This window comes from Alligator mississippiensis, chromosome 1, assembly GCF_030867095.1.
Source record: "Alligator mississippiensis isolate rAllMis1 chromosome 1, rAllMis1, whole genome shotgun sequence".
NCBI lineage: Eukaryota > Metazoa > Chordata > Crocodylia > Alligatoridae > Alligator > Alligator mississippiensis.
This window is the reverse complement of record NC_081824.1, coordinates 133553807-133578918: the sequence shown is the minus strand read 5'-3', so window position 1 is coordinate 133578918 and position 25112 is coordinate 133553807. Positions and strand designations below refer to the sequence as shown.

Here is a 25112-nt window from a genome sequence, read left to right as displayed (position 1 = left end):
AAGTTTTTTAATTTATTTGGAAAGTTGGCATCTGGACTTAACCAGCAAAGCTACGTAAACTGCTGTGAAATTATGAACTGAACTCAAAATGCACGTGAGAAATATTTGATATTTTCTACATAACTCAGCCTACTGTATTTACTGCCAAATTTAAAATTCATCTCTTGAATTAATTTGCCCAAAAGGTATCACAATTACTAGAAAGTTACTACAACCATAAAAAATTATGCTTTTGTCTACAACTGAGTCATAAATATTTAGATTACTGGGTACAGTGATGCCTGAGTTACAGAATTTAACAGTTTATTAGTCCTCATAAATAGGTCTGCAAAAGCAATTATGAAGATCACTTTTAGCCACAGGACAGTAAGCTGGGGCAAATCCTGCACTTCTGTTTGCATGGGGTGGGGTTTTTTGTGGAGGGGGCAGAGGGGATGGGCACTGGACAGGAAGGAAAGCAGGAAAAAAAGCTATGAAAGTTTGGCCCACGACTGCCTAATGTTGAAGACACCAAAACCCAATACAAGTTTTAAAGTATTCTGAAATCAGATCTTTAATAGATTTTTTTACAAATACACTATCACTGCTGCACAATATTCAAATATAAAAGCACAGATTAATGCAGAGCAGAAAAAAATTCTGAGTAATCTCACAATAACAAAGTTTACTCATAAAAGGGAAATCAGTTTATATTTTTTTTAGGATGAAAGAGGGGTAAGAAAGCCTCCCCAATTCTACTTTGCCAGTAGAGTTCTCAATTTAATTTTTTTTGTAACTACAGGGAGAACTGATGGAGACACAAAACATCCACATTTGAGTATTTATTAAGCTGGCAAAACTAAGAGCTTGTGTTTTTCAATAAGAAACTAAAGGATTTTACTTCTACATGTGAAGTTGCATTTGAAATTCTAAACCAATGTTTGGATGTAGCTCTGTTCTTGTGACAACTCTCTTCTTCACCTCTCAAAATATAAGCAGTCTGACAAAAATAAAATATCAAATTTGAGAGCCAACTTCTAGTGAGATTTCCCTCCAATGGCTGAACTGAGGGGAAAACCACCATTTACAGTTCAGATTACTTAACAGAAACATAGAAGTCAGATGCAGCTATTCAATTGCTTCTATTTCAGCTGGTCTAATAAAAAAATATCACATCTACCGAAAGATCTATTCATAAACTATACTGTACCTCTTAAATATAGTAAATCTTCTAGCTCTGGTTGGTATCATTAATAATGTTAGGCATTTTACTCAAAGCCAAACCTAAGGGTTATTTTGTGAGGTAATTGGATACTTTTTGGAGTAAATAAAGCGATACCTTACTCATGTGCAGGGAGGGAGGGGGGTGGAAATAAGGGACATGGCACCCCCTCCCCCTTTTCTGAAGAACTGGAGAAGCCAGTCTATATTTCATAGACTTTAGGGCTGAAAGGGGCCTCAGAAGATCATCAGGTCCAGCCCCTGCCCAAGAAGCAGGAAGTCAGCAGGGGTCAAATGATCCCAGCAAAAGACAGGCATCCAAGTGTTTTCTGAAAGTATCCAGAGTAGGCGTTTGCTTGTATGAAACTTAAATCTAGTGCTGTATATCTGCATATGCAAATACAGGTATGAGAAATAGTAATATTCAAAAACTAAACTACCTTTCCTGCTTTTCATGTAGGTTACCTTTTAAATATGAACAAAATCACATTTCCCAGTTGGCCTCATGGCAAGAAAATCAAGTTTCCTTTCTCACTGGCAATGTAACTTCTTAACTGAACTGTTTACTCCTGCCATGGAGAAGAGTAAATTTAAAGAAACCCACACCAGGAAACCATACTTTAACCAGCACTGTTCAATGCTATCCTGACCAAAAAAAAGCAGAGAGGAGCAGCTTCAGCATCTTGACTGGTAGGTGCAGATATACAGGCCTTCCTACCACCTCCAAGGTTGGCGCGTTGACACCCTGTGAACAGGCGGAAAACCTGCCTTTTGGTTTGGAGGCACTGGGAACGGTCCCTTTCCACAGCAGGATGGCCCTGCAGACCTTTACACGCTTTCCCCACTCAAAAAATAAAGCAATGTTCACATGTGCGCTGGGGCATGCGGATGTGCTTTGGGAGGAGAGGCCAAGACGGCTGTGGCAGCAGGAAAGGGAGGGGGGGACGACAACACAGGACTGGAAAACCCACCAATTCCCCCCCACCCCTGCTCCACTCAGACACCCATCCTCCCCCAAAGTGCAGGACGCATCCCCGCCTCCCACAGAAGACAAGGCCTACCCAAGAGGGAGGAGAAACATCCCTAACACACCCCTCCCCAGCCAAGCCAGGCCGACTCCTCCATTCATCACCCCAGCCCTGCAGGAGCAGGACAAGGACATGGGGCGGGAAGCCTCCCCCACCCGCAAGGAGACGGGGCGCCCCCCCGCCCCGCCCCGCCCCGGCGCCCACCTCGCTGTTGAAGGCTTTCACGGCCTCCATGTTGCGGCGGGGGCGTCTCTCGTGCACTGATGGCGGCGGCGCTGGGCCCGGCGGGCGGGGCGGGAGGCACTCAGCGGCCGCCCGGCCTGCTGCCCATGGCGGCGCGCGGACGCGGGCCGCCCCCCCGGCTGCTGCTGCTAAGGCGGCCGCCGCCGCCTGCCCCGCCCCCCGCTCAGCCCGCAGGAGAAGATGGAGGGAAACAAACACGCAGCGGCGGCGGCGGCGCGGACCCAATATGGCGGCCGCGGGGCACCGAGGCAGCGCAGCGCGGAGACTAGCCGCCGAGAGCAGCGGAGGCGGCGGCCAGAGCGCCCCCTGCCGGGGGGTGGCGCACGCCGGCGCCAACCCTAGGGAGCACCAAGGCGGCGGGCTTGAGGGTCGCTCTGCCTCCCTTCCGGCCGCTCGCTTGCGAGGCAGCGCCTTCCTGGCGGCGGAGGCCGGGTACTGCACGGGTCGGCCAGGGCGGGCTCTGCGGCTCCCGCCTCCTGCCTCAGGCTGCGGCGGCCACAGCGCCTCGGTGCCCGCGCTGGAGCGGGGTCGGCCAAGCACAGCGCCCTCTTCTGGTTAAACATAAGGAAGAAAACAATAAAACAGCAACAAGACGGTGATAAAATAAATAATGAAACATAATAAAATACTGAAACAATACCAATAAAATACTAATAAAATAATCAATAACTAAACAAATTATTAAATGATCAATCAGTTAATAAAATGAATAATTAAATGATGGAATACTATTAATAATATTAATGATACTAAGTACTAATACTCATACTATTATTAATAGTAATAATAATAATACAATTAAGCAATGGAATATTATTTATATATTTAATTACTATTAATAGGTTAATAATTATATTATTACTAGTATGAATATTTAAATAATTGAATGCTATTGATCATATTCATAATGAATAATTATTAATACATTAATAGATCAAAAATCAATAGTATGAATATTATTTATGATTAATGTTCATAAATAATACTATAACCAGTATAACCATACATAATAATATTATTTATGGTTATATTAATGCTTAATTATTCATTATTAATATGATCAATAGTATTCCATCACTTAATGTTAGTATTATGAATAAAACAATGGAATAATAATATTAATCCATCACTTAATGAGATTATTATTATTCTATTGCTTAAATTATAATATAACATAAATAGCAAACACATCATAAAGTAATAAGTAGCAGTAATCACACATTAGTCCTTTTCTTCAGGAACCAGGATTTCCTTTTGTTATCCACCCCACCTAACCCCCCACGCCCCAGAGGGAAGGAATGCTCTACTCTGCAGGAAAGTGGCTCTCCGTTTTTTGTTGTCTTTTTTTAAAACTCAAGGTGCCCCTTGTTACACTTCAGGCACCCCTCAGAGAAATCAAAGCTCTTAATTTTTGCCTGGTTTTGTGATTGCAAGGGGGAAAAGGAAGATACTAGAGCAATTCTCTTTTTGCAAAAAACTCTGAAAGGCCACAACAGGGCAGGATGTTTTCAACGCTGTTGACTACAATTTGAAGGGAAAAAAAAAAAAAAAAAAAAAAAATCACTGGGTTTAACTTGCGAATTATGTTTGCATTTGAGTGCTAACATTGTGTGGCAGCCCGCAGTACCCTTGACAGATCAAAGCACCCCTGTTGAAGGAAAACACAACAAAGAAAACCCCAAAATACCATTGCTGTAAGGCAAGGGGAATTTTGACCAAGAGCTACCTCTTCTACACTGATGAGTTGTTTTTAGTGCCTATATCAAGTACAGCAAAAAGGAAAGCATGCATTTCACACTAGTTGCTTAGGCTGAGCAGGCATCTGTGTGCATGTGTACATCCCCCCCAAGTTCCTTCCCCTCCCTATACTGAACCTCCAAAGAGCAAAACTTTTATCTTGAGGCTATACAATTAGTGAAACTTCTTTAAAAATCGAGGAAATACCTGATGAAGGGTTGACTATTTTTTTTTTTTTTTTGAGGGGAAAAGGTTCTCAGCATTAGCTGAAAGTAACTGGTACTTATTTCATATGCAGAAGGCAGGTGTCAGCTTGCTGAAAAGAAGCGACAACCAATTTTTTACCTAGTTAGTATTTTAATTGGAAGCCGGCTTCTGAAGTACCAGTAGAAAGCAAGGCAGAAGGGCAACGGTGACTAATCTTAGTTTTCTGCTAGTTTCTTCCTTGCATCTAGTAGATAACGCTTACAGAAGTTCAGCAGAACTTAAGAAACAAAACTGGCTGGAATTCTAGGCAGTTTCCTCCCTGCATTCCTTCCTATTTCTTGCTAACCAGGCACACAGAAAGTGTTTGGTATTTGACAGCATCTATTTTTAAAGCACTTTGAAAAATCAAGAAGTGGGACACAATGGTGAAGTGTGAAACAGGTGTGTGTGGGGGGGAGGGGAATTGGCTATATAAAAGAAAAAACAAATGGGGATCAAGTGTTTTTTGTAGAACTAAAAGGAAAAGAATCAGACAACTAAAATTCTAAATTTAGAAATAAATTAGACCAAAGGTGTTTTACACACATAACTTTGAGCAGCCCAGCATTAAGGAACCCCAAGGCATTGACTTTTCCATATAAGCGAGTATTTGATATTTGACGAGACCATTACGCGTTTGTTTCTTTTTTAACCACAGATATGTTTCAAGATGGCTCTTCCAGGTTCATCATTCCCTGCGCTCACAATCAAGTGTTTCAACAAAGAAGTGCTAACTTTTCCCTTGTCCAAAATACTTCATCTGCTGCAAGTTAAAATCACAACAGTTAAACACAACCTCTATAAAACTCTTTTTTTTTTGGCTTGTTCTTACTACCCAAAGTAGAACTCCCAGGAGAAATCTTTTCATAGCAAATTACAATGCAGTCAAGGGTACTACTACTTTGCCATGCACAAGCCCTGTCTCACCTCATTGAAGTCCAGATACTTTTTCCTTGAGCCAAGTGGGATGACTTCTTTTAAATCAAAGGTCATTCTGAGATGTACACTACTCAAGATGAAGTCTTGAGCTTTTTCAGCTCTTTGAATTCAGAGGACCATTCTGCACCAAGAGAGATGTTCATTCTTAGACTCAGCTGGTTTACTCAGTTTTCACAACTTGCTCCTGTTACTAGAAGTAGCTCTGATAAAATGAAGAGTGAATTAGACTAAGAGCCGGCCTTGGGGGTGGGTGTCACCTGCACATGTACACAAAAATGGGCACCGCAAGAAGGTAGCAGTGCTAGCCTGGGACGTTGCTCAGCAGGCAGGGGCTGCCCAGGACTCCATGCATGGGGGCAGCTGTGGGAGTGGCACCTGCTCCTGCCTGGGTGGAGCAGGGTGCGGTGGGGTAAGGTGAGGTGGCACATACAGGGAGCCCTGGGCTGGGTCCTGTGGCCCACGGAGGGTAGCAGAAGGCTCAGGCTGAATCTCACCTGTATGTAGTTGGTTGCATGTCAGGCCCTGGAGGAGTCCTGTGGTGGTTGCAGGGCAATGGACCCTTCCTGGCAGCACTGGCAGGCTGCTCGCTGAAGGTTCTTGCTGCCTCCACTTTGGCTCCATGGGGCAGCAGCTGGCAGTCCATGTCACGGGAAGATGACCTGCTCAGCTCCCCAGCCCATCAGATGGATCTCCTCTGTGGCAGGGCAGCAGCACCAGCAACTTATAGAGAGTGGAGGGGCAGGGAAATACAAGTTTATCCAGGATACCATTTTCCCTTAGGCCAGCTCCGATTAGACTGCTCTAGCCTGCACCTTATTAGAATTTTTCAGTAAGGTTTTAGTGAGCCCTGCAATTATTCCTATTTAAACTTCAAAGTATTATCTTCACATCTGTGCAGCAGTTCAGCCCAGAGAATCTTTAATACCAATGAGACAGGCAGATCTCAGCTTGATTTTCATATTTCAGCATGAAAGCTGAAAGGGGAGGCGGAGAGCAGGAAGTGTGTTTTCCTCATAAATGTGGCTTGAGTACTCCCTAAGATTTTGAAGATAAGCAGAAAAATGCCATTTTTAACAAATCCAGTTCATAGAGCGAGCATACAACTTTAAGAGTCTTATTACAAGTATGTGTATAAGTATTTATCAAGACAGGTAGACTTAAGTAGTGCCTGATACTGTAGTATCTACATGCCAAATAATTCTTAGTCATGTAATGGTAAAGCAAAGGTCACCGTTTGGCCTCTTCTCCACAGTGATCACCAGGGATCTGGGTTTCTGTTTTGCATGGAAAAATAGAGAAAACCATGGAGTTCCCACTTTTAATCAGAGAAAATGCATTTTCCTTTCTAGCAGAGCAAGCCACAGATTTCACCCTTTTGCAAAGAGCTCTGCAGGCTGGCTGAGTTCCAGCCTACATGAGCTGATTGCAAAAGGGGCAGAAAACCCCCAATCCCACCTGGAGGCAAAAAGAGGGAGAAAGGTGGGGCCTGAGGCTTTTAGTCCCAAGGCTTATTTCTGCCTCACATACCTAATCTTACAGGCTCCAGAAGGAAAGTGGGGCTTACATGGGACTGAGCTGGCTGGGAGGGGGAAGCGGGGAGGTGTTGGTGAACCATGCAGAGTGCCTGGCCAGCAGCATGTGGACTGCCAGCACCACTAAAAAAAAAAAAAAAAAAAATCGGCCCGACTAGGCTCAGTGCCTCCACGCACGGCTTCCCTTAAGGGCCCATAGTGCTGCTGGTGATCCACGTGCTGCTGGCTGGGCACTCCATCTCTTTCATTCTCCCATGCCCCCCAGATCTGTGCATGGGGCAGGCTTCAGGCTCGAGCTCCCGCCCCTATTCCCTCCCGCGGGGCCTCTGCCGCCCCGCAGGCACAACTGGGAAAAGTGAGGCTGCACGGGGAGCTCCTCATCATGTCCTCCCCGCAACCCCCGCCCTGGTGATTCACCTCCTGTGCCTGCCGCCACTTCCCTCAGTGCAGCCCTGTGCACAGGAGGCACATCGCCGGAGCAGCGCAGGGCAAGCAGCCGCTAGGAGATCCCTGCACAGCCCTGTTCCCAGCTGTGCCAGGTTGCGGGAGAGGGAAGCAGAGCAGCAGGGCACAGTAGCACCACGGCTGCTCGCCACCGTCCCCTGCTTTCCCCCCTGCCCCGGCACTGCAGGGAGTGGAGGAGCCACACACAGAACCTCCTTGCCACTTCTCACCCCCCACCCCCACGGCGAATGCACCTCCTGCTCGTGCCAGTGCTTTGAGGGGCACAGCCGCGCACCACTGCCCTCACTGAAGCCCTGCGCACAGGAGGCGCATTGCCGGGGCAGCAGGGGGGCAACTGGCAGCGTGGAGGTTTTTCGCATGGTCCCACTGTTCAGACCTGCCCTGCTTCCCTCCCCCGTGACCCGGCGCAGCTGGGAACAGCAAGGCTGCACGAAAAACCTCCTCACAGCTTCTCGTCCTCCCCCCTGCTGGCCTGGTAACGCTCCTTCTGCACGTGTGGCTGCACTGAAGGCAGCGCCACAGAGCTGCACCGCTCAAAGCACCAGCATAAGCAGGGGACACATCACCGGTGGGAGGGGGGCGAGAAGCAGCTAGGAAAACCCCCATAGCCCCGCTGTCCCCAGCTGCGCCGGGTCACAACTGTCAGACCGGAAGCCCCAGGGCAGGGAAGCAGGGCAGGAGCTAAAGCCTACAGCCTGCGCCTGGTCTGGGTACAGATCTGGGAGGCGCAGGTCCTCCCTGTACTCCAGGAGTACACGTGGCAACAGGGAGCCAGCCCTCCCCCAAATGAGCCACCCATGCCCTGTCCTGCTCCTGGCTGGGGCCCTGCAGCCATGCATTGTGGCCCCAGACCCACCCTGGGCAGCAGCCTCAGCCTGCACCTGCCCCAGGTTCAGATCTGGGGGGTGTGGGTCCCCCCTGCCTGCTGGGAGTGCATGTGGCAGCCGGGAGCTGCCCCACCAGAGCCCACAGCAGGGAAGGAGCAGGGCAGGGGGCTGCAGTCCAGTCCACAGCCCTGGCATCTGGGGGCCCCCCTCCAGCAGGGCTTGGAGGACTGCAGGGGTGGGGGGGTAATTTTAATCACGGAGTTGGGGTGTTGTTTTGGGCTTTTTTTAACCAGAGAAATTGTGATTTGTTATTTTTTTTTTTTTTTAAATATTGGGGAAAACCAGGATCCCTGCTGATCACGTTTACGAGAGGTAACTTAGTGCTTTTCAGAACAAGACATCTGCCTGTGCTTTGTTCCCTCTCTACCTATGACAAATCTATTATAATTACAGATCAAATGAAAATACTGTAGAGACCTTGATACATGAATCCAATGTAATCATAGCTGGAAAATTATAACATGTCATTACTAAGTATATTGATTTGGAAAACTATCTGGAATTCATAGTAAATTAAGTGAAATACTGTATTACTCTTGTGGGATAGTTTTGTTTAAAGAACAAGGTAATAGAATGCCCCTCCATCTATTTGCCTTTGCCCACAAAATGGGTGGGATACAAGACACTGAAGCAGCAACTTAGTTTTGCAGCTGTACTAAAGCTGGCGTTGAAATAGCCACAAAACTCCCATGCAGCTGCTTTTGTAGAGTCTTTATTTCAGCAGCACAAAATAGTTCCAGCAGCAAGGAATGCTCAGGGAATGTAGAGGAAAAGGGAAAACTACACTGAGACACACTGACTGCACCCCTTCTTGTTTGACTATGTCTTGTCCCATCCTCGTATGCCTGGAGACTACCCATATTTGAACAAAAATGTGTTTGGTTTTACATGAATTCATTTCATATTTGGTACTAGTCCTAGTATAATTTTAAGCTTTATGTACTTCTTTACAGTTTTCAGAACAGTTTATCTAACACTTACGACAGCCTTAGTAGGTTTCAGTTATAAAATGTTTGGTGCCAGAGTGAGTATTGTACCTTCCCAATCTGAAAATAAAGTGAGACTCCACCCAAAAGCAACACCCCCAAAAAATAAATCCTTTGACCAAGTATTTAAGGCTCAAAGATATTTTTAAAAAGGCGGTGGGCAGAGGGGGTGGCGAGATGTTGCCAATGCAAGTCTAGTGGCCAGTTCTTAAGGCAGGTCACTTTACTCAAACCTGAGTTAAAAAGAGTAGCCTGTCCAGCCTCCACCCTTTTATTTTTGACATACAAATGCCAGCTGTTCCTCTATATTTTTTCGGGGGGGGAGGGGGAAGGTGGGAAGCTACCCTCAGCAATGAAAGCAAATTTATTTAGCTCTACTGCTGTCCACAACTGAGCCACTATATAGAGATTCTGTTTTTAAACATGTAGGAAGTATGAAAATAGGAGATCAAACTGCCAACTACTCTTCCTGTCTGTTCATAGATTACCTGTAGCACTGCAAGAGGCCTCACATCATACCCAAACATCCCAGGTGCAACACTTTTGCACTTCAAAGATGGTTATAATCTTGGGAAGGGATTGCTTCAAAGCAATCTAAAGTCAAACAAAAAAGAATCCTTTAGTTAGAAGAGTGCCAGAGATGTCCAAGATTTGCAAATTATACTTAGAAACAATAAACTAAAAATAAAATAAGGGGTGGGGGAAAGCAAAGGGCAGCAAAAAGTCATATTCATCAATACTTGAAAGAGTTCTCCATTCAAGAAAGCCTTTACCTAGTTACCTTCTCTGGCCAGCACCTTTAATTCAGAAACATCTGTCCTCATTCTTCCCTAAAACAGAACAGAGAGATTAAAATAAATGGGCCCAGCTAAACCTATCTGGTAAGTTTTTTTGTTTCAAGCGCCATTTTCACAAAAATAGAATGCTACTAGCCCACGAAGGGCATCCTTTCTGCACAAAGAGGCATATAAACCAAATTTGTGTTTTGCTGGTAGGTGCTTCCAGACAGAATATCCTCCAAAAATGGTGCTTTAATAATAAACTTTGTGTGTTCTCATGCTGAGCCCCGTGCTTGCCCAGAAGAGGCAGCACGTTACTTCAACCTGGCTCTGGCACCAGCACCTGTAAAGTTTGGATGCTTTAGTGGGGCTTTTTTGGCACTTTTATCTAATAGCTAATTGAATCAACTTTAGCTAAAAGCTCCAAAATCCCAGCTGAAGTGCCTGATCTTCACTGATGCTGCTTCTTCTGGTAAAGTGAGGGTTTGTTTGGTTGGTTTTCTTTCCCTCCCCTCCCTGCCACAGCTGCCTGCAGGCAGCCTGCAGCCATGGCTCATGGGTGTTAAGCGCCCACTATTTTTTTGGGGTGGGTGCTTGAGCCTAGGAACACCCACGGGGTAGGTGCCTATGCAAAGAGGCCTTACATCCTTTTATGAACATTATAAAAATGACTCAGATTAAGTCATTCTATGACTACAAAGAACTACCCAGTTTCAAGTGACCTCTCTCTGCCCCAAACAATTAATTACATAGTTCAAGTTCTACGCCATCTGCCTTGCTTTCAACTCTGTACGTTCCGCCCCCACCATTTTCTCCCCATTTTGTTCTCCTCAGTAAGCCTCACAAAAGCTGACCTGTAGAAACAGTGACTTTTTTGCCACCATACTGTTCATGCACCTTGATAGTTCTATACCTTTCCCCATCCTACTATGGGCATATTATCCATGTAGACTGTAGACATTTCATGCAGAGAATGCCTTGAGCTATATATTAGTATGGTGTTTAACACAGTACAAATAGCGCCCCCTTTAACTGGCCCTTAGGCACTGCTAGAACAAACAACAATAGTAAAGAATGTCAAAGCATTCTAACATATAAACACATGTAGAAGGTGGTACATTTGGCAGGAGTTAAACACATTTGGATTGTAATATCTTAACTCTGTTGTTAAGCGATAAGAAGCCTTAGGCCATGTAAGACCATTGAGATATCTGGTATCTGCCCTCCATTCAACCAAACAAAAAAGAGTTTGTCTGCAAGGTTGTACTGAATCAAACCATGATATAGCTTCCAGGAGGTCACTAAAAAAAAAAAGAAAAAGAAATAATATTACAATACATACTGAACTACTGAGGGGCATTTGAGTTGGCAGGCTCCATTTTAACTCCACCTGTATTCCACCCCCTGCCATAAGCCTCACTGAAATAACTGATGATTGGAAGATAGCCAATGTGGTATCATCTTTAAAAAAGGGAGGAAGGAGGACCCGGGCAATTATAGGCCCATCAGTCTTACCTCAATCCTGGGGAAACTCTTTGAGAAGATCATTAAGGAGCACATCTGTGATGGGCCAGCATCGGGGATGATGCTCAAGGGCAACCAGCATGGTTTCATTAGGGGCAGGTCATGTCAGACCAACCTGATTGTCTTTTACAATCAGGTCACAAAAGCATTGGATGCAGGTGTCACTGTGGATGTAGTCTTTCTGGACTTCAGCAAGGCCTTTGACACTGTCGACCACCCCATCCTCATTAAAAAACTAGGCGACTGTGGCATTGATGCCTACACAGTCAGATGGATTGCAAATTGGCTGAAGGGTCGTACTCAGAGGGTGGTGGTGGACGGGTCATATTCGACCTGGGGGGAAGTGGGCAGCGGAGTGCCCCAGGGCTCGGTCCTTGGGCCTACACTGTTCAATTTCTTTATCAGCAATTTGGACGACGGGGTGAAAAGCAACCTGTTTAAATTTGCTGATGATACCAAAATTTGGGGTGAGGTGGGCATGCTAGCAGGGTAGGAAAGACTGCAGCAAGACCTGGATAGGTTGCAAGGGTGGGCTAACAAAAACAGGATGTGTTTCAATACTGACAAGTGCAGGGTGCTGCACGTGGGCAGTAGTAACCAGCAGCACACTTATAAGATGGGAAACTCCCTTCTTGAGAGCACGGAGACAGAAAGGGATCTTGGAGTCATCACTGACTCCAAGATGAACATGGGCCGACAATGCGAGGTCATGGTCAGCAGGGCCAACCGGACCCTATCGTGCATCCACAGGTGCATCTCAAGCAGGACCAAGGAGGTGATTCTCCCCCTCTACGCGACACTGGTCAGGCCACAGCTGGAGTACTGTGTCCAGTTCTGGGCACCCCACTTCAAGAGGGATGTGGACAACATTGAGAGTGTCCAGAGGAGGGCCACCCACATGATCTGGGGACAGCAGGGCAGACCCTACAATGAGAGGCTACGGGACCTGAACCTGTTCAGCCTTCACAAGAGAAGGCCGAGGGGGGAGCTGGTGACCATCTATAAACTTACTAGTGGGGATCAAAAGGGTTTGGGGGAGACCTTGTTTCCCCTAGCGCCCTCTGGGATAACAAGGAATAATGGCCACAAGTTGTTGGAGAGTAGGTTTAGATTAGACATCCGTAAGAACTACCTCACAGTTAGGGCGGCTAGGATCTGGAACCAACTTCCAAGGGAAGTGGTGCTGGCTCCTACCCTGGGGGCCTTTAAGAAGCAGCTTGATGCCTACCTGGCTGGGGTCATTTGAGCCCAGTTTTCCTCCTGCCCAGGCAGGGGATTGGACTTGAAGATCTACAAGGTTCCTTCTGACCCTACTTCTATGAACTGTTTATAGACCCCATATTTATAATTTTTATATATATAGGGAACCTTCCATTTTTCAGTACATCTTAGTTTCTCAGTCACAAACATTTTCCTCTAGCTCAAGAACTGGAAATATTTATATGGACCATTCAGTAACAGAACTTAATTTGACACATATTCCATGCTGCTCTATTTCTCCGTACAGGAAAAGAAATCATATATTTAAACAATTGAACTACTTTGCAACCACACTTTTTTTACACTAGCCTGGCTGGCTGATTTTATTATTCATAACCCCCCATATAAAAGAGTTTTCTGGCACTAGCCTGTCAAATCTCTTCCAAATACAACAGCCTGATTTTGCATCAATCCAATGCTCTTTCCAATGTGACCTTGCAGATGTTACATTGCTATAAGTGACCAAAAAAATGCATTTAAACTTTGAAACATCTTTCAACTTATAGACCAAAACTGTCCTCAGAGGTACACACTTAGAAACATGAACATTAAATGAAAAAGGTTAGTTTAGAATGTGAGTAATACCATGTCAATTAGACTGCTCTCAATAGGTTTACATAACATTGCACTGGTAACTGTGTCAGCAGCCTAAGCCACACCTACACAGGCTAATATTGGTAAATCAGGGAAGAATTTGTAAGTATGCTCCTATTATAGGCAAGTCTCAAAGTTTTTCAAAACTTGATGTGCAGCAGCCAAGTAAAGGACCACTGTTTCATAGGTTCCGTGTACAACATTTACTGATTAGTTTGCAATAAGACTACTCTTAACACAGGTCAGATGGCAGTCTTGCTGTAACAATCCTAGCATAACTATCCTAACTAAACATAATCATTCATTAAAAGGTTACAACTGAGAACGTCCTCATGATCTCAGCATGTAAATAAGGGCCAAAAGAATCACACATATTCCAAGAAACTTGGTCACATGTGTTAGACCCCGATTCCATGCAGTGCCCAGGAGACGACAACCCAATTGCTCATGGATTCTGTTACTCATTAGCCAGAACAAGCAGGGAGCAAACACTACTTGCACACATTGCTCGCAACAGCTGTCTCCATTTTTAATAAAGCTTCGGGCAAGCTCCCTCACAGACACACAGCCTGTGAACACAGGAAACAGCAGTGAACATTAGTTCTTTTCACATTTTATACACCTTGGTTCATACTCATTAATATTCACTCCACCTATGTCACTTCTCTTGTTCCACCCATTTCTCCTCCTGTCTCAAGCTGTGCCTCAGTTTACTGTTTACTTCATTAACATGAAATTGCCTATGCATTTCCTTCATTTACATGCCTCTACTAAGAGCACAAGTTTAAGACTTTGACCTCCACTTCTTTCGGTCACTTGCTGGTTCTTTGCTGACTTCAGCACCATCTCCAAGGCCTTGCTTCTGCTTCATCTCCTGACAACAGCTGGTGGGCTGCATCTTGTTCTTCTTACACAATGGGCTCTAACACTACAACTCTGTTTAGAAAACTGCCTGCCTAAGCATTTGCAAGGTTAGTCTTAACATATCATCCTGCCTTGTGACCAGCAGCTTTTGCTGAGACACAGATTAAAGCTTTGTATTCAGCTGCAAATCCAGTGCTCCCCAAAATCTAAATTAATGTCACCCTAACAACATGTGTCAACCTTCTCAGGATTCCAAATATTCATGTATGGAGATTTAGTTTTTCCCCCTTGAGAAGCAGTCATACTGAACTAAAACTTAAGCTAATTTAGTGCCTATATAACATTTAAAAAAAATATTTTCTTAGATGGATTACCGTATTTACTTGAATACAAGATGAGAAAACGTGGGAAGGGCAGAGGGGAAAGGAAACACTGGACCCCCTCAGCCACTGTTTCCCCCTGTAACTGTGGGGGGAATTTAAGACAACCCTCCAATATTTCGATTCTGTACCTGAAAAACTATAACAAATGAATACAATTTTCCATATACAGAATCTACTTATTGAGGTGAGGGGTCATCTTATATTCAGGGTCATATATTTGATTAAAGGCAGCAATCACCCAATTCAGATGATAAAAAAGTCTTGTTTAAAAAGTCTTGTTAAAACACTTGAATCTCTTGCAAGAAAAGAGTACCTTGGTAGATTATTCAATTACTCTGGTCTGGCAGGTTGCTAAACAGGCTAGTCAGTTCCTTACCATAAGTTATCCGAATCTGCTATTCTTTTCTATAGATCTCTCGTTCATAATGCTTCAACTTTCACATAAGCCTCTGTGTACACCACCTTGCAATTTAAGATCAAGATTGGTACTAATGCTGGCAATAAAAGAACTTCTTTTGCTAGTCTCTTAAGCTATGTGAAGATTCTGTCACTTAGATTGATTTAGCAAGAGTTAGGTCTATCTAAATGCTGATCTGTAGAGATGTATGGGGAGGCTACCTTGACTGGGTTATTTTTAGCTCCCTGACCCCCAGATGGACAACCCCCTTCCAACCCACCCCCCAGCAGACCTGCCAGCCTACCTTGATACCTACCCCCCCACCAAACTTACTCAGCCCAAATTCCTGACAGCCTCCAGCAAAAGCTGCTCCTGACCTACGACTGTGCAGCTTGAAATAACCTACATGATCGTATCTCAGGTATGGAGAATGTCAACAGTCTAAGAAAGTGGTATGACCCTACTGAGTATGGAGAAGTTTGTCATCATATTGTGGTCTCATTTGTATATACCCCCTCATTTAAAAAAAAAAAAAAAAAAAATCTCGATTATATAATTAAGAAAGGTACTAAATTAAATTGTTTCCCACTATATAATGGAAGCATGCTGAACTCATGTTAAAAGAACCCTAGATTAAGATGCTTTAAAAAAAAAAGTATTAGTTGGAGGCCAAGGTCAAGTCTCAGAGTGCAAGACATATAATTAACAAAATAAAACCCATTTGATACAACTACAACAAATCTTACCTCAGGCAAATAATAAATGGACAAAATCCCTTGCGTCACTAATACAGAACTGTGTTGCTCCATCATGGTAATTAACCTTCAAAAAAGGATTAGAAGTAAGGAAAGAGAAGTTTTTAAACTGTGTGGAAACTACTTCAGCCATCTTCAATACTTATCTCACTGTTAACACAAATCAAGAGAGCTCATTAACTGCAGAATATATTTTCCTATAATATCTTCACATACAGAATGGATGTCATGTATTTTGGTATATGCAAATTCAGTACATTTGGCATGGCCTGCTGTCCCATTTATTTCATCAATAATTGTTGTGAACATCTTAATTTAATCCAGAGCATTCCTAGTAATCTGTTGCTGTTCTTTGTTACTAGAGCTGGCATTTTTCATGGGGTGCCTGGACTCTAAAAAGGTTCAGAACCACTGAACTAAGAAGTCTTCTTGCCTTCCACCTTTCATTGTCTAGTTACCTTATCTTGCCGATATCAGGTCTGCAGGTGATGCCTTTTCTGACCATTAGACCACATTGTTCCATTATTCACTTCATGGTTGTCTAAAACAGTAGCGAGCAGGAGAACCCACATATTTATGTAAACATGGTTAAGTCTCCACAGCAAACAAGCTTGATAAAATAATGGGCCATCTGAAAGTCACTGGGCTCTAATGTCTCAGTTTAGCCACTTTGTTCTATGGCAAAATCTGGTAGGAAATATATGCTAAGAAGTGAAGAACTAAAAACTGAAAAGCTGTTTATAGAAAACTAGCTTATTTAAAAGTTGATGTTCTTTTGAAGAGTATAGGTATTGGAGGTCCTTAAATTATTTTTTTTTCCTTGCCCACAGACTGGTAATTTTTAATCTGCTGGTTGTTTAGATTAGTTATGATTTTGACAAAGATGAACAAAGAAAAAAGTCAGGGAAAATGCAAAGTAAGAACATTTGGCATTTGACTGACTCTCACAAGAGAGAATGTGAAATTGCCAGTGATTGGTAGATGTGCTAGGCATATACACGAGCTATGTCAAGTATATTTCTGATCTATAGCTTGCCTTACTGGTCTATGATGCCATTTCTTTGGTTTCATAGAAAAGTAGGGCTGGAAGAGACTTTCAGAGGCCAAAGGCAGGATCATCCACATCTAAATCAACCTACACGATCCATAATCTAAACTCTACATAAGACTACCCTCAACCCCGACACAAACAGACCTAACACTCTAACCTGCCACCGGTAAAGCAGGGGAACCATGGTAGCCAAATGTCCCGCTTCTATAAGGGGTTGTCAATATATGCTCAAGAGGTCCCAAGATAGAAGGCCATGCCTCCCACTAGAAAGGAAAGCAAAAAGCCCCCACAGTCCAAATCAATCTGACCATGGGGTAAAATTCCTTCCTGACCCTAAATACGGTGATCAGCCTGACTCTGAGCAGAGGGATAAAACCCTCTAGCCAGGAACCTCTGGCTTAATGCCTAACAGATGCAAAAATCACCAGTTTGGGCTGTAGCCAACACCCAATGCCACTGAGGGAGGCTTGAAAACACCCCCAACATGTAGCAGGAGAGGGGAGCAGGGGCAACCAGCAAAGCCCAGAAGCATGGGAACTACCCATAGTAGAACATAGGCATAACTATGCCTAGATCATCCCTGATCAGTGGCTGTCCAACCTCTTCTAGAACAGGGGTGCAGGTTTTTGTGGTATCTTCCCCTCCCCCCCCCTTTTTTTTTTTGTTTGTTTTAATCCTTAAAGTTTAGGTGTGCTCCAGGGAGCAAAGGAGGCACAAATAGAGTCTGGGTCAGCTATTGGTGACCTGCATGGGATATGCCATGTTTGTGTTGCTCCCAAAACGTCAGAAGCACTTTATTTGCACAGCTGTAAGCTGGTGTCTGCCCTGGAGGAGAAGACTCACAGTTATCCATGCTGCACAGCATCTGGGACCAGGAAGATTATATGGACAAGAGTTAGAGAGGCTGGTACTGGAGGGGCCAAAAGGCAAGGAGGAAAACAGTGGCAGCATGTGACTGCTACTACTTTGCAGACATCATGGAACTGGGAAAGACTCTGAAAACTCTGGAGGATGTAAACACAATTGAAAGGATTGAGACAGATTAGAAAGTTGGGCTAGAGCTAACAGGATGAAGTTCAATGCAGACAAATGCAGGGTACTACATCTCAGGAGGTATAATAAAAAAAAAATGCAAATACAAGATGGGGGGATGCTTCAGTGGATGGCAGCTCTATGGAAAAGGACTTGGGAGTCCAGACAGTCAACAGTCAGTCTGCAGTGATGCAGCTGCACAAAAGCCAATGCAGTTTTGGGGTGCATCAATAGAAGCATTAGGTGTAAGACACAGGAGGTGACAGAGCCTCTCTACTCAGCTCTGGTTAGGCCTCTTTTGGAGTAGTGTGCGCAGTTCTGGGCTCCACATTTTTAAAAGCATGTGGAAAAGTTAGGGTGCCTGGGCTGGGCAGGGCCAAGGGACATGCTGTGGGCAAGATCAAAACCCTGTGGCAGTCTGGATTCAGCTTGTGGGCCACATTTGGCCACCTCTGGACTAGCCTGTCTGTAGTTTTCTGGGTCCTCCTTTTCGCCTTTTTTAAAGAGGAGAACTACATTGGCCCTTTCCCCAACTCTCTGGTACCTGGCCCATCTCCCACAACTTTGTGAAGATCTTTGCCAAGGGCTCCAAGATCACCCCTGCCAGTTCTTTCAGTACCTTAGGATGAAGTTCATTCGGCCCTACTGACTTGAATTCATTCAGACCCAACATAAGCTCTCTAATGGTCTCTTTTGTTTTCTCCTCCCTCAGCTTGCCCCCTTCCTTTATCCAGATAATCCCTATTACTTATCTGTTGCTTATTTTTTCTGAGAAGACTGAGGCAAAGTAGCTGTTGAGTAGCTCAACCCTCTTTGCATCTTCTGTTAAGAGTTCGCTCGGCTTGTTAACAGCGGACTCGCAACTTCCTTGGTCTTTCCTTTCTGGCCAGCATACTTCTAGAACAGGGCTTGGCAACATTTTCAGCACGAGTGCCAAAAACACCACAACTCTACACACACTTCAGCTTGGTGTGCCAGGGCAGGCTGTGGGGGAGCCTTAAGGGTCCTGATCCTTGTTGCCTGTGGCAGCTACCTGCATGCCTCTGGGTGGACAGTGGGAGAGGGGCTGGGATTGCGCTGCCCCAGCCCTTTCCCCATCCTGCACCCCAAGTTAAATGCAGTTGTCACCAGTATAGAGCCAGGGCTGGGGCTCTGAAGCCTGAGACAGCTGTTTGCAGCCTACCTGCCACCTGCTGCAGCTGGCCAGAGCCTGGCTTGGCTGTAGCAGGCAACTCATGTTTGTTCTGACCCGTGAGATTGATCACAACAGCCAGACAAAGATCCATGGACATTCTGTTAATTAAGTCCACACAAGAAGAAAGCTTTCATTTTTGGATTTTATCATCTGACCATATGGTTACAATGCTACAAACATAGCATAAGTATATTATTAGTTCACCCATTAGTTAGACCACCTACAAAGAACACTGATAAATGAGATCCAAATCAAAGGAATCTCCTTTCTTCTTAGTCCAAGAATAAAACTAATCTGTTTGAACTTAAAGAGAAGTACTATTTTAGTTTTTTGTTTTGTTTTGTTTTTATATATTCCATGGTAGCAACCCTCTCTACTGATGAAATTAGTTTAAAGTGTATCCAGTTATGCCACTCTTCAGCAGCCTCTGTGCTTTCAGGGCAAACACCTGCTCTTGACTTCTTGGTCATAGAAGTGGGGGTAGAGAGGAGAAAGTTGAACTCTCTCCTAGGTTTAGCAGATGTATGGAGTGGAATCTTTAAAACTTATATTTTGCTTGTGATAGCATCAATAAATATAGTTTAAATTTAACCCATCTCCAAAACTGATTTAAAGCTACAGCAGATTATACTATTATTCTATTCTAGACTATACATTTTGATGTTGATATCATTTCCATTGTAAAAAGTACAGCATACAGAAGTTTATACCTTAGAGAATATCCTTTCATTGATGCACTCTTGAGTACAATCAGATGTGTACGTGTTTGCCTGAAGAGGCAGGTAGGTTCAAGTTTCCTCACAGAAAATCGTTAAAAGAGATAGTTAATAGACCAGTCAAAACAATCTGCTTAGCCCTGGTTAGATCAGCATAAGAAGATAGTCTAACTGTATACACATTAAAGTTCTGGTTATCTAAATTAGGACCCAGAAGTCTTCAGAGTAGTTGCACATAACAAATCTAAAGTAGCACTATCTTTGCAATGTTAGCAAACCATTCATAATTAATCTATTTCTAAACTGACAGAACTATTCACAATCCTAGTATTTTTTTTCTGAGAGCGCTTTATCAGATTCTGATACTTTCTAAGGGTATGGACACACAAACACTGGGAACCCTTTCAAAAGGGGAACATTTTAAAGGGTAACTGCTGTTATTTTCCAGTAGTTGTGTGTGTAAAAGATCTGAGAATGATTCAAATATATTAAGACTGCTCTAACTTTAACACTGTTTCATCAAGTGTCATGTTTTATTAGCAGCCTATGCAAGAGCTCTGAGAATCTTTCTTCTCAAATCCATAATCAAAACTCAAAAAGGCATTACAGGAGAGCATACAAAATCAACAGTGTTCCTAACGTGGGCAACTGGTGCCACCTGAGTCAAGGGCATATGCACTCCAGCAGCTGCTCAGCAACCGGGGGGGGGGGGGGGGAGGAATCTCGCTGACCAGGGGGGACATGAAGTGCCATGCCAGTGGTGCTTCACCCGACACCCCCACTCCCCAGCCAATACTTGTGGGAGCGCTGGTGGCCCTCCCCTGCCTGCCCATTTACTAAACTGGGAGCGCTGGCTGTCAGTGGATACACCAGCACACTCAGAGGGGTGCACACGCATGCCCGATGCATCACCACTGATTCCTAATGAACTTTCCCCAGTTTACAACTCTTGGATGGTTGATGGTAGTAGGAAGGTAATGCCAACACCACCCCACTGAACCACCACTATGGACTCTTCCCCCAAACTCCCTCCACAGTGCTTCTCACACCAAACATGGCTTTCTCTTTCAAAAAGTTCAGGAAGTAGCAATCATGAAGAAGCAAACACAAACAAAAAGCCTGCTTTCCTTTTAGCAAGGTATTCCATGAACAGTGCAACTCAGCAGTAGTATAAGTTTAGATAAACTTGTATTGTATGGTCACCTGATTTACACACAATTCAATAAGGAAAGAACACAGCAACAGCCACCACCACCCTATTTCAGTTGGGGATCCTCCTCATGTCATACCAGACAAACACAACCCCTAGTATGGATATAGTTTCTCACAGATATAAAAAACACTCTGTATTTGTACAGCTTCCCCCCTCCTTCCCCACAATGGAGGAGGCAAATGGCTATTTTATATTTAGCTGCATGCATACTACTGATTTGCACCACTCAGGTTATAGCAGTCTGAAACCAATTCAGTTTTTGTACTGCTTTAAGCTTTATGCAAGTAAGCTTCTGGTCTGCACGGAGTGTGCGCTAACCTGGGTAGAACCGACTCTGACATTCCTTTGTGTAAAATTAGAGCTGGAATAACAAGTTGACTACTTGTACAGGAAGTAGAAACTAGGCACATTGCTGGGGATTAGAGAGCAACAGTGTACACAAGTTTGGGATAGTTAGATTGGTCTAAAGATGGTCAACCTGATCTAAGTTAGGTGCATTTTGGAAGTAGAGTTAACAGGTTGGGTCAGCCATTTTAAAACTGCTCTAACCACCCTGAACTTCTATATAGTTTGCACTTAGATCCACCTAAGTGGTGCAAGGTTGCTCACACCTAAGCAAACTAAGTTAGATTGGGTGGCAATTTTTAAGACAATCTAACCTCCCCAAATGTTTGTATCTAGCCTTTGAGTGCTGAGACACACAGAAGTGCATTTACTTATGACTCAAGTTTTCCTGAACACCCTTTTTCCCTAGTAAGAGTGTACATAGCAAATGGTAAGTCACCTTCTTGGTGAAAATAGCACTCATCATAACCTCCTCTAAGAAAAAGCATGCTCTGAACTCAGTCACCCACACAGAAAAAGTACAAAAAGCACATGTACTAGCAGAAGAGAGGTATATTTAAAAAGTTCTAGACCAATGATTCTCAACTTTTAAAAAATAAAGGCACCTAACTAAGGTACTAACAGCTAAAAGCTCTTAGCTGTCAATCATTTCTTCCCATGGTTGGGGGGGGGGCAGGGGGAGAGAAACCAATAGAACAATTCTTGTATTGCTAAGAGCTCAGATATGGAACAATTAGTGTCAAAAACAAATATTCTGACCATGAATTCTTATTTGAAATCTCTAGACTTATCTTGTGGATCACATGGAGGGGTTTGTATGCTGAACACTACTATTGTCACAACACCCTGGTTAAGAATCACTGCCCTAATGAAGTATAGTTGGAAGCTAGACTGAGACATCTAGCCACAGACCAAATAATTGACTCTAGTAAGCTAGGAAGCGCCTGTAAGTGTGATCACATTTTAGCCCAAGGGGCTAGGCAATGTGGGACTCTGTTGTTTCTTTCCATTATGAAGAAAAAACTAATAATGAACCAATAGGTAGTTGTACACAAAGCACTCTCTATTAGAGCACAACAGAAAACAAGATGTAGTTTCTTTGCTCAGCAATAAAATCCCCAAACCATAAAAAAAAGAGGACTACATTACCAGTGCTGCTCTGGATATTTTTCCTGGCCTTCCTAGTGCTTCTTTTGGCTCATGGACAACACTCCTGGAATTCCAACCCCCCTTGCATTCACCTTCACTCAAAGGGTAAAACCCCTCAGACCACTTAGCTCAGCTCCTTGCTTTGTGCACCTGATTTACACAGTCACTTTTTATGTCAGCTCTAACTAAACAAAGATTACATTTCTTTGGTAAGGTCTTTAGTAACTGCTCCCTTGCTTAGCTGAATGAAAGCCCACCAGCTTCAATGAGGTTTGTGACTGTCTGCAAATTAAAGACACTCCTTTGGAGATGCCTAGTCTCCAACACAAGCAGAGAGATAGTTGGGTTTGCAAGCCAGGCACCTAATATAATAAAACTCCAGAATGAATGAGCTGTTGAACACAACAGGAGCTTATCTAGCCCAGATAAAAGATATTATGGACAACAGGATCTTACAGAATCTACTCTGAGAAGTAGTCCAGATGTTATGTGACTTCTGCGTAGGAGGTACTAAGAGAAGAACAGCTTCTAAAGATGCATATTAAAGATAGTGCTATTCATCATGGGAAGCACAACAGTGACATCTAGTGATTTATTTCATAGTGAAAAGAGAATTCTTACATATAGTTTGAATTCATAAAACCCTGAATGTCACTAAGTCAATACTGACTATGACCAAAAAGAAGGAAAGACAGTTCCAGTGCTAACAAAATTTGAAGTTTCCTTTTTGGACAAAAGAATGTATTAATGATATAATTTAAGTTTCTTATGCTAGGTTACATTTGTGATGTACTGAAACAGGCTTTGGAGTTTTACTAGATTTATTACAGACCAACTGTTGTCTTGTGGTAGCTGTATGAAATTTTAATGCACAACAAATAGAGCTGCCCATACAGAAGTAACAGGAATTCCAACATAATCTCTTAGTGTCTCAACAATCTTTGTCTGAATCTTAACATTTCTTTCTTACTTGTTTGTTATTTTCCTATCGTGTGTGTGTGTGTAACACAAAACAAAACTTTTGACATCAGAAATCTTTACCGTGTTAGAGAAATACATGGGCAGTTTCCAGGACCTATAAATGAAAAAACTGGGGAAGTTGTTACCTATATTTACTTACAACAGCAGAGCACAGATCATGGTCCTATAAGCAGTAGGCACACAGGGGACCAGGAACTTATAAGAAGTTTTTCCCTTGGAGTTGCTTTAGACTTTTTTTCCTCCTAAGAGAGAAGGTTGCACCAAAATAATCACACACAAGAAAAAGCAAATACATTACCTATAAATCCTGCAACATCTGTATACATTTACAGGGAGATAGCTATTGAAAGTTGCCAGAATACTGCACAAAAGAGCAAGCTCTGACGACCCTTCATAGCTCTGCTAAACTGGAATCACATTAGAAAGCTTCCCAACAAGCACCTGTACCTAAGAACAGCCATGTGCTATGATTAATTTGTTGCAGCTGACTATATTAGCTTCCTTCTCTCTAGCCTGAGGGAGAGGATTGCAGGCTATCACCTTCTTTCCCCCTACATTTACTAATTACTAGACCTCCACAGAATCCTTTATATTAAACTGGGGGGGGGTTACACCTGTAGGAAACACGTTTTTCCTGTTTCCTTTGTGCAGAAGATCCCTACAATGTTGTCCATTATTAATAATCAGGAACTGCAGTGCAATGCATGAGTAATGTATTCAATACTAGCCAGCCAGACTTTTAAGCCAGTTTATTTTGTGCTTCCCTCATATCCAAAGAAAGAATTATTCAACCAGTAAAATACTGATTTTAACAATTAATATGTGTCCTTCATCATGCATTTTATTTTTCTTGTTAAACTACTCCTCCAAAATAGAACAATATCATTAGATTTGTGAGAAGTTACATTTTAAGTAAGTTTCCCCTTGTATTTTGCCTCATTTTGAGGTTACAGCCAGTGAAGTGAATGGAGAGACAATGGGGTTTGGAGATTTTGTTTGGTAGGTTTAACCCCTTGCAACCTTAAATTCCAGTCCTACAAAAGCAACTGAGAAAGTGAATCCCGGGTGTGCACAGAGGCCTACTGCAACAAACAGGCCTGTCCACTTAGAAGAGCTCAATACCCAGCCCTGCCTCAGACTTCTTGCACTACCTTGTGAATGTCATAAAAGGGGAGATGTTCATGAGCTCAAAGAACATTTAGGTTCAAGTAAATTGGGTGCTGAACCTACCATTTGTACCTTTGAAAGCTCTTCACCTTGCCTCTCTGTGCTTTGGCTCTCTCCTGTTCCACCCCCAATCTTAAAAATGGGACAACTCTTTCTACATTCTTTATTTTTGCAGTCTATCACAGACAGGGATTGCTTCTGATCAGGAGCATATTTAAGTCACAACTGAGGGCTCGTATATTAATAATGAACTCACTGATTAATATTTTGAGAGGTATTCATCCCTACTTTATACAGTAACAACGCAACATGATTAAGTTCTATGTGGAAACAGTACATGGTAGTTAAGCATAAGATCAGTCAGTTCTCGCAGCTGTATTTGCCAGTAAGTCCTGCTTTAAAGCAAGTCTTTTATCTGAAAGTCCTTTAATTAAGGTACTAGCT

At 43.5% G+C, this 25112-nt stretch overlaps 1 protein-coding gene across 10 annotated transcripts in view; it reads right to left on the bottom strand.

Moving 5' to 3' along the window:
- Positions 1-23909, bottom strand: part of SCAF8 (SR-related CTD associated factor 8) — a 180551-nt gene extending 156642 nt beyond the window's left edge. For 4 of the 10 annotated variants that reach the window (XM_059714259.1, XM_059714278.1, XM_059714257.1 and 1 more), the window contains exons 1-7: positions 23800-23909; positions 15811-15886; positions 11203-11343; positions 10037-10093; positions 9752-9857; positions 5888-6113; positions 5382-5595 (exon numbers count right to left, since the gene is read on the bottom strand). In XM_059714259.1, the coding sequence (XP_059570242.1) occupies positions 5382-5447 (66 nt within the window). In that variant the 5' untranslated portion in view covers positions 5448-5595; positions 5888-6113; positions 9752-9857; ... (2 more) ...; positions 15811-15886; positions 23800-23909. Of the gene's footprint in view, positions 1-2432; positions 3023-5381; positions 5596-5887; positions 6114-9751; positions 9858-10036; positions 10094-11202; positions 11344-15810; positions 15887-23799 lie in introns of those variants that run through there. The other 6 variants (XM_059714261.1, XM_059714306.1, XM_059714270.1 and 3 more) reach the window with 6 other exon arrangements.
- Positions 23910-25112: the final 1203 nt, after the last annotated feature.